Raw genomic sequence first — 14,260 nt, 5'->3', positions numbered from 1 at the left:
GCTGGAGAGATAGTTCAGCGGTTAAGAGCACTGGCTTCTCTCCAGAGGCCCAATTTTTGCCTCTCCTACCTCCATCCCATCCCACCCCTCTGTGGCCTACAGACCAGAATATAACTCCCAGGAGGGAAATGGGAGGAGGAGAGGAGGTGGAAATTTTTTAATAAAAAATATATATAGCTCCCAGCTACTGCTCCAGTGCCGTGCCTGTCTGCCTGCTGCCATGATGATCATGGTCTAACCATCTGAATCTATAAGCAAAGCTCCAAATTAAATGTTTTCTTCCATAAATTACCTTGGTTATGGCTATGGGGTCTCTTCACAGCAATAGATCAGTAACTGAAACACCAAGTAAGGAAAACTCACCCTAAACGTGGGTAGCACCATCCTATGGGGCCCAGACTGAATACAAAGGGAAAAAGGAGAAAGCCTGTCGAGAACCAGCGTCCATCTCTCTCTGAGTCCCAACTGAATGCGTTCATAGTTACCTCATACACCCCAAACATTATAGTCCCTCAAATTATAACCCAAACTAAATGCTCACCAAGTTGCTTCTTCGCAGGTATTTAGTCATAGTGTCAAGAAAAGTGACTCATACAAGAGACTCTTTTCTTAGTACCTCAATGTTATTACTTGCTATAGCTATATATATACACATATATATCATATAGAGTTATATAATACACAGAGTATATTGTTTATAGCTTCCTCATTTAATTTTTGTAGACATCATGTGTCTACGAATTTACCCTTTTCATCTCTATTTTCTAATTTTCTGGAATAGTTTTTCAAAGTGTGCTATCATGGTCATCTAGATTTTCAGTGTTGTCTCCAATAATGCCCCCTTGCCATGCCTAATTTTATTAATTTGGTTAGTTAATTAATTTGGTTTAATTAATTTGTTGGTTTGGCTAATTTGGAGTTCAGCTTGTTATTTTAATTATTGTTTATTTGTATTCTTTATAGTTTTTAAGATTTATTTTTATTATTTTCAGTTATGTATATGTGGTTTGTATACACGAGTACACACTTCCCAGGAAGCCAGAGGAGGATTCCCCTAGAGTTGGAGTTTCAGGTGGTTGCAAGCTACCTGACATAGGTGATGGGAACTGGACTCAGATTCTCTGCCAGAGTAGTATGTGCTCTCAACTGCTGAGCCATCTCTCTAGACTCTCAGATTTTCTTTTAAGTTTATACTCTCAGAGCTATAAACTCTCACCTTGGAACTGCCTTTACTGCACTGAAAAATTTCCATTCAAATTGTCTTGTTTCATTTGATTCTAGGAGCTGTTTAACTTTCTGATTCCTTCAAAGAGCCACACCAAGAATGTATCGTTCGTGCTTCATGTCTTTACATAGTTCCTGTAGTTTTTATATCGATTTTCTTTATTAATTAATTTATTTATATTTTCTGTATGAGTGCTCTGCATGTATGCCTGCAGCTCAGAAGAGGGAATCAGATCCTATTATTGGTGGTTGTGAACACCATGTGGTTGCTGGGAATTGAACTCAGGATCTCTGGAAGACCAGCCCATGTTCTTAACCACTGAGCCATCTCTCCTGGCCCCTGATTTTCTTTATATTCCTTTATGATCAGATTTTTTTTCTTATTAACTGGTTTTATGGCATAAAAACGTGATTTATATGAAGGGAATCTCCATGAATACTGAGGGGAATGTGTATTACATGGAGTTTTCCAGAGAAGTCTGTGAAGGCGACTTGACCTACAGAACAGAGTAACTCTAGTTTCTTTGTTAAGATCTTTTGTTTAGAAGACCTATTACCTGATAAGTGTGGGCAATTGAAACCATCCACTGTTATTGCATATGAATCTGTTATTTTATGGTTAGTAATGTTTATGAAATTAAGTACACCCCTGTTTATATTTTCTTGATGGACTGCTTCCTTTGTTAAGATGGACCAACCTTCTTCATATGTCTAATTTTAATTTAAAATAAACTATGTGAAATATGAATATACCCACTCCTGCTTGGTTTTGGCTTCTACTCACTTGGTATATAGTTTTCTATTCTGTTTTTGTCTCTGACAGTCAGGTATGTTTCTTGCAGACAGCAAACGGTTGGATCTTGGTTTTAGTGCACTCAGCTAGTCTGCGTCCTTTGATTGAAGAGTTAAGACATTTATATTAGGATTATTATTAAAAGGGATTTTTCTTATTTCTATAATTTTATCAACAGTTTTCTTAGTTGGTTCAAATATTGTTTCTTCTTTCTTTTTTCCTCTCCACTACTCCTTTAGGTCCTTGCCAGTTTGCTGAATGGTTGATTCTTTCCTAGTTCTCATTTGCTTATCTCTTCCTCCCACAGAGCTTACCCCTTGGTGAGCTCTTGTGCTCACAATTTCTTTCTTTTTCTTCTGGGTGTAGGAATCCTCCAACTGTCTTCTGAAAAGTTGGCTCAGTGGTCACAAATTGCTTCACTTTATGATAAGCTTCGGAGATCTTATTTCCTCATCAATTTTTAAAGTTCGCCTTTCTGCATATAATGATTTTTGTTGACAGTTGTTTACTTTTAGGGCTTGGAATATATCATTCTATAGGTTTCTTCCAAGAGGTTAGATATTCTGATGAACTTGCCTTTTCAATCTTCTCTAGCAGATTGTGATATTGTTTCTTTCCTTTTTAGGATCAGCATCTTAACCACATTGTGTGTATGGTGGTGGGGGGGGACTTCCTTTTCTGTCATGTGTATTTGGGGTCCTAAATGCATCTTTTGCTTGGATGGCCATCTGTCTCCCTAGACTTCAATGTAAACTTTTATGAAATAAGTACTATATGCTTTCCGTTTACAACTCCTTCAATCCCTATGGAGTTGTACATTTGATCATGTCTAGGAAGGAGTTCTTAAGTTCATGACTGCATTTTTTCCTTACTGATAAAGTTCATGACTGCATTTTTTCCTTATTGATACTTGATTATAGTATGTTCTTCTTGACTGTGTCTTCAATTCTTGAGAAGCTTTTCTTTAAATTTGATCTCATATAATGATGATTTTTAATTCATTTTAAATTTGATTTACTGAATTTTTAAAAATTTTTAACATGTTTCAAGTGTTTTGTTTTTATTGGTGTTGTTGGCTTTCTTATCCAAGACCTGAACTGACAAGTTTACTTCGTTCTCTTTTTGTTTGTATCTTCTTTGAAAGCATCGATTGATTTATAATTAGACTTTTAAAAAACTTTAATTTTTTTAAAAAATTATATATATTTAAATATAAATTTATAGAAATTATATATGTATATATGTATCTGTATGTATGTATTATGTATGTGCCTGCGTGTGGGTATGTACAAGTGAGAGTAGTGTTTCTGGAGGGCATCAGATCCCCTGCAGCTAGAGTTATAGGCAGGTCTGAGCCATCTTTCCAGTCTCTTATAATCAGACATTAGAATCCTTTTCACATTTTTAAATCATCTCAGTTTCTTTAGACACAGTTACTAAGGGACTATGTATGATCTTTTGACAGAATTTATTGCATTAATTTACGTGCTTATTATGTTTAAGTGTTATGATTTGTGCAGCAAATGGAATGAATCTCTTCCACTTTCTTTCTTTCTTTCTTTCTTTCTTTCTTTCTTTCTTTCTTTCTTTCTTTCTTTCTTTCTTTCTTTCTTTCTTTCTTTCTTTCTTCCTGTTTGAGACAGGGTTTCCAGTCTTAACTGTCCTGGAACTTGCTTTGTAGATTAGGCTGACCTTGAACGGCATCTGTCTCCTGTGTGTGGGATTAAAAGCTTGCACCACCACTGCCTGGCTTGTTTTCTTTTGAAGGCCTTTTTAGTAAGCAATCTTCCATTGAGGACTCAATCTGCCAGACCACTTAGACACTTACAGAGGATAAAACAATACTGTAAAAGCAATAACGTCAGCCCCACCCAGGTAGAGAAATGTGATTGAAATTGATTGGTACCAACTGCTGCATCACCAATAACATTAGAAAATAAAATGGCAAAATAATCTAGAGTAAAAGATGAACTTAAAAAGTATGTCAGATGGTGTTGGTGCACACCTTTAATCCCAGCACTAAGGAGGCAGAGGCAGGCCAGTCTCCGAATTTGAGGCCAGCCTGGACTAGAGGGAGTTGCAGGACAACTAAGGCTACCGAGAGAAACCCTATCTTGAAAAATATTGAAAACAAAATAGGTATATATAGAGATAGATGATTGATTGATTGATTGATTGATAAAATAAAAATGAAAGTAACAGTAAAAATAAGAAAAAAATAAGGAAAGGAAGAGGCCAGAAAATAGGAGCGGGAGTAAGAAGAATCAAGTTAACAAGAGAGAGTGAGAAGCACAAGAGATAAGTAGTATAATTACAATTATGCTGGCCTGCTCTGTCATCTGGGTACCCTGCCCCTTTAAGAGACAAGCTTCGCCCCCTCCCCCTCCCCCGGCACCTCCCCCCCTCTATATTTCTGCCCCTTAACCTGCCATATTCTCCCATACCCACTAAATAAAACTCTACACCCAAGCCCTCTCTGCATGGCCTTTCTGTCTGTCTCCCACCCACCACAGTCTCATCCTGCAGTGGGACCTGCCAGGGTCATAACAATAAGTGAATTCACAATAGTAAAATTATGCAGACAAAGATAGGTCAACACATGGAGTTAAACTAACATCAAATGCTAAAAAAATAAAAGATACTAAATGTCTACTCAGTAAAGAGAAAAAAAGGAGAAAAAGAAATAATTTTTTTAAAAAGTAACAAGAGCACTAGAGTGTCTTCCTTTTGAGTCCTTTGACACTGGTGTCTGTGGGGTGGAGGGGATGGCTAGCTCAGGTTGGGGTCTCATGTCTTTTCCTCTATTCAGGGTGGTGCTGAGCCTAGCTTGCAGCAAAGCCCCTTACCAAGGGTCTGCCTGTCACTTCAGGTTAGGAGCTTCCCTTCTAGGCATACATGAAGAGGAGTTCCTAGAGAGAAAGACACCTTACACTGAGCCTCCTTCCTGCACAGTTAGTCGACTGGAAGAGCTTTAGCCACTGTGGAGGGGTTAGAATATTTTCACTTAGCTGCCTGCTAGCGCCCCCCAAGCTAAAGGCCAAGCTATTGTCAGGTGGTGTATGAGGCTGATAGTTGAGAATTCCAAGCTGTGTTTTAACCTGTCTACCTGATGCTCTCTCACCAACATATCTGAAAAGTGCTATGACTTGTGACTTTTTTAATTGTTCTGTGACTATGAAAACTTCATAAAACTGTTTCTATGATGAATTCGAACCAATTTGTATTTTTGTTCCTGGGCTGTGACCACTTATATTTGGCTCCAAAAGGAACTAACTTTTCTTCATTTGAGGTGAGAGTTATATGTTACAAGGAGAGGCCCCTTGTTTGTCCCAGCCTCCCAGCTAGCTTACACCTAAAATAACCACACAGAAATTGTATTAATTAACTTACTGCTTGGCCCATTATTTCTAGCCTCTTATTGGCTAATTCTTACATCTTAATTTAGCCCATTTCTATTAATCTGTGTATCACCACATGACTGTGGCTTACCGGCAAGATTCTCACCAGCGTCTGTCTCAGGCAGAAGATCCATGGCGTCTCCCACTCTGCCCTTCTTCCCAGCATTCAGATCTGTCTATTCTGCCTACCTAAGTTCTGTCCTATCAGGCACAAAGCGGTTTCTTTATTCATTTAACCAATGAAAGCAACACATGAACAGAAAAACCTCCGACACCAGTTATATGTTTGCATAGACACGTATCAGAAAGTGTTCCTGGACAAGCTGAGTTTTGTGGATTCTGCAAACTCCATCTTGCTCCAGAGTCCCCAGTTTGTATCCCCCTGAGGTGGCTAACAAACAGTCCAGCAAGGGTCCTGGAGTCTGATGGAGAGTGGAAGAAGCACACAGCAGCCAGCCCTGCCCTTGTGGTCCAGGCTCAGCACCTGTTGAGCAGGATCCACGCTAAACATCTCACAGGAGGGAGGAGGATGCAGCAATCAGGTGTGCCTGTGGACCAGTGCTTTGGCATTCTGAGTCCTACAGCAAACCCAGAAGAGAGGCGACTTAGAAGCTGAGTTACCTACTGACCACGGATTACATCTGTCTGTCTCCATCACTGTCTTCAGGTACTGCGGCTTCTCACTATAGAGCCACCAGTCACCATGCCCGTCCCAGCTGGCAGTCACCTGCTACTGGGCTTCTCAGCCCATGTCGGGCTCTCCCCCATCCACAACTGTTTCACACAGCTACTGGTCACTCAGACACAGGTATCCCCAGGGACGATGACTTGTGACTGTTCCTTATTTTCACACATGCAGTCTTCAACAAAAGACTCCCCTTCAACATGGCCTCGGCTTTGCTCTCAGAGGTAGGGAGTGTGACCAAAGGAATTTCCTGTCGTGAGTGTCACCCTCAAGACAAATCCCCCAGTGGACTGAAAGCTGTGAGAACTGCAGGTCGGTCCTGTGACTGGGGCTACCAACTCTGTTCACCAGCTCCGCCTAGCTTAGGAGGTGCCCATGTGGGGGACCTGGGATGGTTTTCTCTGCAGCTCTTGGCTCCTCTGTGCATTTGAGCTCTTGTGATTTAGGACGCTCTTCCTTTTTTCAGAACAGTTTCTCTCCTTTGTTATTCTGATCATTGTCTTTCAAGGACGGCACAGATGCAGTTTCTTGCTCACAGATATCCTCTGGACGGCTCTCTGGCCTTTAGTACAGAGCAGCTGGTGCCACTAAAGCACCCCCAGCTGGAAGCAGGTGGTGACGGTTCTCACTAAATGGCCCTCTGGCTCTCTCGTTCTTCCTTTAGCCCTTACCCTCACTCATACTTTTCTGGCATCCCTGTGTCCCCCTTTAAATAGCAGGCTCCACGAGGGCATGGTCAAGAGTCATGAGTCTTCCTGATACTTTCCTTATTCATCTTTCTCTCAGTTCTATCATCCCCACCCCCGACCTAACACACTGGGACTGGAGCTTACGGCAGCAGCTGAAGGGGCGATCAACTTCGGGGTGGGATTTGAAGCCATGGGGATGTGTAGTTCTCAGCTTCTTAAACTGTCATGACTCCACATAACGTTGTTTAATAAAATATGGGGGTGAGGGCTGGAGAGATGGCTCAGTGGTTAGGAGTATTGTTTGCTCTTCCAAAGGTTCTGAGTTCAATTCCCAGCCACCACATGGTGGCTCACAACCATCTGTAATGAGGTCTGGTGCCCTCTTCTGTCCTGCAGACATACATACAGATAGACTATTGTATACATAATAAATAAATAAATATTTAAAAAAATATGGGGGTGATGAAAAATGTGGCAGTAATAATCAGTGACCCAAACCTCAGTTTAAACATGTGAAGAATCAGGCATGTTTCTAGTAGACTCATGTGTGTTCCATCACATGGCTTCATTGCAACCTTGGTTCTGAACACACAACATGTGCACCTTGCCCTGTGCGTGCTGTCTGCCCACACAGCTCCTCATCAAGGTCAAGGTCAAGGCTATGGTAGGTCCTTGTCTTAGTTAGGGTTTCTATTGCTGGGAAGAGACACCATGACAGCATGGAGGCCACTCAGAAATATAAGGGGCAATGCATGTAGCATATCCTCAAAGGAATGCAGAAGTGTCCCGAAGGGGTCTCTGCATTCATACTCACAGGAGTGTTTATTAATAGGAGCAGCCAGGAAGTAGGGGCAGCACAGCTTCCAGTGATGGACAAGAGGATAACAGGCCGAGCAGGTGGTGGCGCACATCTTTAATCCCAGCACTCCAGAGGCAGAGACAGGCGGATCTCTGTGAGTTCAAGGCCAGCCTGGTCTATAGAGTGAGTTCCAGGATAGGCTCCAAAGCTACAGAAACCCTGTCTCAAAAATAAGAGAGAGACAGAGACAGACAGAGACACACAGAGAGAAACAAAGAGAGAGAGAATAAACAGAATGTAGTTCATACATGCAAAGAATGTTTATGCAGGGATAAAGCTCAAGGTGTCCTTGGGGCTCCTCTTCCTGGTGCCCCACTTTGCCAATGCCATTTGTGTGTGTGTGTGTGTGTGTGTGTGTGTGCGTGCATGTGTGTGTGTGTCTGTGTGTGTGATGTTTCATGCTAGCTATAAAAGGGCTAGCCACAAAAAGTACAAGCCCAGTGTGCATCCGTCCACTGGCAAAAGGTATCTGGAGTGGTCAAGTACATAGAGACAAAAGTACAGAGGTGGTTTCCAGGGAGCAGAATGCAGGAACTTGGTTAATGTGTGGATGAAAAGCACTGTAGGTAATGGGCTCTGCACAGTGCTTGCATAGCAACGAAAAATGCTAAACACTGCCCAGGTGTACCCTCAAGAATCATCAATGCACTTTCCACTATGTACATTATACTACAATCACAAATTTTTAATGCAAAAGATAGAGAATCTAAATTTTTATGTGAAGTCTCTAAGTTTGTAAGTGGTGACAGTTGTCCTGAATCTATACTTAACTGCCCAGTGATGAACTGCCCCTCTTTGGTAGAAAAAACAAAGGCTGAACTGTATCTGGATGACAATTCCCTACCATGTGACTCAGGGCAGTTCTGATTGGTTCAGTTTCATGATAGACCAATGAGCATTTTTTGTTTGTTTTTGATACCAGGTCTCATTATACAGTCCTGGCTAGCCTCGAACTCACAGAGATCTGCCTATCTCTGCCTCCTGTTAAGATTAAAGGTGTGTTACTACCATGCCTCATGAACCAATAAACTTTGAGGAAGTCTGCTGGAGGGTTTTAAGAAAGGGTTTCTTAGCATGTGCTTGGGCCCTTTCTCATTATTGTTTTCTCTCTGGACAAGAAGAATGGCACTGGTACAACCATTCTCTGAAGCCCTAGGGGAGACCAGAAAGATAGTATGAGGCCTAGTTAATAACTAATCTCGGGGCCTTATATGTGTTTATAGTTTAAAAGATCATAAGTGGTACCCATAACAGGCTGAATCAAAGATGTCTGGGGTCCCGATCCAGAGGCAGGTGGCTTTCTACCCTTGACACATCCCTGGTTACTTGCATTGCTCATCATTTGCTAGGGGCAATCTCCCTGCATCACCCAGAACAACTAAGTACCCTTCATCTTCTTTCCCAGACTCTAGACTTTAGAGAAGGTCTAAGCCATGGAGCCTTCACTGAGAGCTTCAGGTCACTGTGCATTCCGTACAGGTTGCCTGGCAACTAATGAACGAGCTCTTCTGGGTCTGCAGCCTTGGCTGCCTGTCTCTGAAGATGCTATCAGCGACTCTCTTGCTGAACTGACCTTCTGATGTAATACTTTCTATCCTCTAGCTGCCTGTCTCCGAAGATGCTATCAGCGACTCTTCTGCTGAACTCACCTTCTTCTGCAGTAATACTCTCTGTCCTGATAGGGACAGAACCACAGCAGCAATGAGCACTAGCCTTTTCGCTCTGTTTACTTGTGCTACTTAAAGGGCTGTTTGTAAAGGGGATTCCTTATAAACAGTGCAGAGTTAAGTCCTGCTGTTTTTATGCAATAGAGCGGTGCTTGCCTTTATTTCTTGTTCACTGCATTCCTTCTTGCTAGGGTTTCAGCAGAAGTTCATGCCTTGGGAATTCAATCCCTACATTCATGTTGCTATTTGAAAAGAGGCTTTTAGGAGGTTCTTAGGATGAGGTCACGAGGGTTGGGCCCCATCCTTGTTTACTTTCTATTCCCCTGATAAAGAAAATGACCATGACCAAAAGCAACCTGGTGAGGAAAGTATTCATTTGGCTTAGATATCCTAGGTCACTCTCTGTTGAGGGAAGCCAAGGCAGGAAAACTCCAGGCAGGAACTGAAGCAGACAACAGGGAGGAGCGCTGCTTACCAGTTCGCTCCTCATGGCTTGCTCAAAAAATGTTTTCGTATACAATCCTTGACCACCTGTCCCAGAGGGCACAGCCCACAGTGAACTAGACCCTCCCACATCAATTATTAATCAAGAAAATGCCCCCAGAGACTTGCCCACAGGGCAATCACATGGAGATACTTTCTCCAGTCAGCTTCCCTCTTCCCAAATGACTCCAGCTTGTGTCAAGTTGACCACAACTAAACAGCACAAGCTCCCTTAACAGCGTCAGTGGCTTTATAAAGGGAAGAGAGATCTGAGCTGGCACAGTGGCCTGTCTGGCTGTGCGATGTTCTCTGTCTCATCGTGACGCAGCAGGAAGGCTGGCACTCCACTCTTGGACTTCCTGGCCTCCAGAACCTCTGTTCTCTGGAAACCATCTTGTCTGTGGTTCTAGCAATAGGAATAGGAAACAGGCCCAAACACTGGCTCTTGTCTCAGCTCCTAGTGATTGTTTATCTAGCGCAGGATTTAATATATATATATATGCTTTACATGATGCCAAGGAGTTTGGAAATCTGCAGAGCCTGGCTTGGTGTGTGTGCTGGGAGAAGACAGAAACAGGAACTATGTCTGTAGCTTAGCTAGAACGGAGGACATGCCATTCAGTGAGTGCCTCTGGATAACACCCTATCTAACAAAAGCAATGGCCAGAACTGGTGCCAGATTGGCTAATAGTTAGCAAGACTTATTTTTCTTCATCTCTCGATAAATACGAATGAGTCTCTTCCTGAAATTATGCAAAGAATAAAACAATTCCAGAGTATTTGACCTGGTAGGAACTTGAAACAATCAGTTCCATCTTTTTTGTTGTTGTTGTTTTTATTTTTGTTTTTTGAGACAGGATCTCTCTGTGTAGCTTTGGAACCTATCCTGGAACTCACTCTGTGGACCAGGCTGGTCTCCAACTCACACACCTCCACCTGCCTCTGCCTCCTGCATGCTGGGATTAAAGGTGTGTGCCAGCACCGCCTGGCGGCAGTTCCGTCTTAATACAGTGGAGAAAAAGGAAGGCAGGGAAGCAGGACAGTGTGCTCCAGACTGCATCCCAGCTCACTGCACAGCTTGGACCAGGCCCCTTCGTAGTTCCCAAAGGACTGCAGACCTCTTGGGCTTCATGCTCACTAATGTGCTGTGTTGTAGTTGAGTCGCCTATATTAGCTTGACGTGGTGGGACATGCTTTTAATCCCAGCTCTTGGGAGGTAGAGACTGGTGGGTATTTGTTAGTTCATGCTGGTCTGTCTACAGCAAATTCAGGCCTATATCCTGAGTTCCAGGTTTTAACTCTCTGTTTTGTGGACCTCCCCAGAATCACAAAACTAAGGAAATTAGGTGAGAACAAATGGAATTCACAGAGTAGTACAAACGGCCCACGCAGCTGGCACTCATAGGTGAGAACATGATGGAAGACGATGAGGTTCTGCCCCAGGGGCCTAACGGTTCAGGCACTAGTTTCCTAAACCAGGGGTTGTGGGTTAAAGTCTCCCCTAGGCTACTGAGAGGCCACTACCTTTGGTTCCCAGGAAATGTTTTGGAGGTTGAGGAGATTGCTCATTGGTTAAGAACACTGGCTTTTCTTCCAGATGGTCTGAGTTTGATTCCCAGCACCTGCAGGATAGCTCGCAACCATCTATAACTCTAGCTCCAGGGGATCTGATGCCCTCTTCTGGGCTCGAGGTACACAGGTGCTGCACAGATATACAGAAAGCAAAACACCAATACATGTGAAATAAAATAATAAAAAGGTTTTTAAACGTTTCAAGTTATTATTAAGATGAAAAAAATCTTTCCATTACATGTATCTATAAATTCATCATAGGCCATAAGAAAATAAATAAAAATCTGTATCTTTAGGGAAGGAAGGAAGGAAGGAAGGAAGGAAGGAAGGAAGGAAGGAAGGAAGGAAGAAAGGAAGGAAGTCAGTCAGTCCCTGGGAAACAAAAGTCTTTGTATAATCTTAGCACTCAAGAGGTTAAGGTGGGAGGATTACAAATTCCACAGAAAGTGAGATCTTGTTTTGTAAATCAAGCGCTGGAGAACGGTAGTCCCTGGTGAAGTGTCTTTGCCTAAGTCCCCTGGTTCCAACTCAACCCTGAAACAGAACAGGATAGGAACAAACTCAAACCTCCTGGGTGACTGACTACAGAACATTACGGGTTCACACCATACACCCTCAGCAGACAGTACGAATTGATGGTATCCCGATCCCAGGAGGTAAGGACTATTGCAGAGTGTGGAAAGATGTGAGTTAGGGCTGTAAAAGATCTGACATTTTACCCTACCTGCAAGCCACTGACACCTAGGGCCATAATCACTAGCAGAGACAATTAACACTATCAGTGTTCCTCACCGGGCCTGTTTCCTGTGTGACACACACGTGCTACAGAAGAGAAACCTTGAGACTGTCGTCTGGAATTACGTTGTTTCTACATCTCACAGCTATTCAAGATGTTTAGAAATGCCCTTGAAAAGATCTCACAGCTATTCAAGATGTTTAAAAATGCCCTTGAAAAGACGGTCAGAAAAAGTCGGTTGGCGTTTCTCAAGTCGTGTGGAGACTCTGTTTACACACAGGAGTCACCTTTCCTGGCGGCCCACCCCGCGAAAGATATTCCATAGCAGAAGGCTACCAAATAATCACAACGAAGCAGGAACCGGCAGTCAGGGATCATTCAGCTGTCATTCATGGCAAGAATCCAGCGTGAATTAAAAAAAAATCCCTGAGTAACCCAGACTGGCCTCGGGCTCCTGATCCTCATGCTTCAGGCTCTCAAGTGCTGAGATAGCAAGCATGTTCATCACGATTTTCTCATCCTGCTTTTAATGGAGCTTTGATGCCAGGAGCATGCTCCCATATTTATTCCTATCACGCGTCCTTTTCACGGAGACCACAGTTTTACGAACCGAACTCATTTATCTAACCACAAGCCAAAAATAACTTGTCAGGTCTTAGGGCTACCTCGAGACTGCGTTAAGTCGGTGAACGACCTATGTGATGGTTTTGAGAAACCATTCTCAGTGCTGCAAGACCCAGTCACTGCTTTGGACCCGGGTTTGAGGACCTAAGGAGGTAAAACATGAACGTTCACTTCCACCTATCTTGGGAGTCTGAGACTTTGGGAATTAAGTAAGGATGGCGGCCCTCGGCTGCACTTTCTTTCCATCTGACAACATAGGTCTCGCACTCCGGTTGGGAACCAAGATCCTTACCCGTGTACCTATTTGGATTGCCCGGGAGGGAGCGGGGAGCGGGGAGCGGGGAGCGGGGACCAGGGACCAGGGATCAGACCTCTTCCGGGAGACCCCGCAAAGACCGGAAGTGGGCGGGTCAGCTCCCTTAACGCGCATTCACCATAGGTTGGAGTCGCGGTCGCTCTCCGCTTGTCGAGCTGGGACCACGCCCACAAGCTGGTCCTGAAGTCGGCGTCGGTGGTGACCAAGTGGCTGCTGCTCCTGCCATGGAGCCGGGCCCCTCTGTTTCCCCGGGACCTTCGCTCTCCTTCAAAGAGGAGCTTCTGTGTGCTGTATGCTACGACCCGTTCCGCGACGCGGTGACGCTGCGCTGCGGCCACAACTTTTGCCGCCGGTGTGTGAGCGGCTGCTGGGAGGTGCAGACGACGCCCTCGTGCCCGGTGTGCAAGGAACGTGCGGCTCCCGGGGAGCTGCGCACCAACCACACTCTCAACAACCTGGTGGAGACCCTGCTGCGGGAGGAGGCCGAGGGAGCGCGCTGGACAGGTCGCCGATCCCCGCGACCCTGCCGCACGCACCGCGCCCCTCTTACTCTCTTCTGTCTGGAGGACAAGGAGCTGCTGTGCTATGCCTGCCAGGCTGAAGCCCGGCACCAGGAGCATCGCGTGCAGCCCATCAAGGACACTGCACAGGACTTCCGGGTGAGCAACGCGCCACCCACTCTTGGGGACCCCGGGACTGCCCCCTCTCCCTCCCCCAGGCCCAACCACCTTCGTGTCCGCCTTCCAGGTCCCCGTGTGAACAATGCTGCAGTGGCACCGCCCTCAAACTTTCGGGCTTGTCACGTTTAGTTTAGAAGGAGGTCAGGCCCTAGCTCGGATTCTGAGGCCTTGAGATTTACCCAGTCCAGCGCCCCCGCCTCTCCCCCGCCCCCCCCCGGGGGGTTTCAGAGCTGTAGGACAGGCCTGTGGCGCTGACCTGCTGCTTTTCTCCGATTACTCTTTTAGCATCAAATTTCAGGAGTTCCAGTGGCTATAATTAAACCAAGAGCAGCTGACACAGCAAAACTAGCGTGGGGAAGGGTGGGTGTCAGTGCTGTAGGGTTCAATCACCTCCGGGCAAGTACTCTACCACGCAGCTGCATCCTCAGCCTAGTTCTGATTTTGAGCAGAGCTCTTAAATTAACCAGGCTGGCCTTGAACTTGCTCTCCGCTAGCCTCAGCCATCCAAGTGGCTGAGATTACAGGCCTGTGACT

The 14,260-nt window shown here is 44.6% G+C and overlaps 1 protein-coding gene across 1 annotated transcript in view; it reads left to right on the top strand.

Annotated features, from left to right (window-relative positions):
* The first annotated feature begins 13,205 nt into the window (after positions 1-13,205).
* Positions 13,206-14,260, top strand: part of Trim35 (tripartite motif containing 35) — a 14,727-nt gene continuing 13,672 nt past the window's right edge. Inside the window, exon 1 of the mRNA XM_005355489.1 lies at positions 13,206-13,705. Coding sequence (XP_005355546.1) covers positions 13,271-13,705 — 435 coding nt within the window. The 5' untranslated portion in view covers positions 13,206-13,270. The remainder of the gene's footprint in view (positions 13,706-14,260) is intronic.

This window comes from Microtus ochrogaster, chromosome 17, assembly GCF_000317375.1.
Source record: "Microtus ochrogaster isolate Prairie Vole_2 chromosome 17, MicOch1.0, whole genome shotgun sequence".
NCBI lineage: Eukaryota > Metazoa > Chordata > Mammalia > Rodentia > Cricetidae > Microtus > Microtus ochrogaster.
This window is presented reverse-complemented; position numbering and strand designations above follow the sequence as displayed.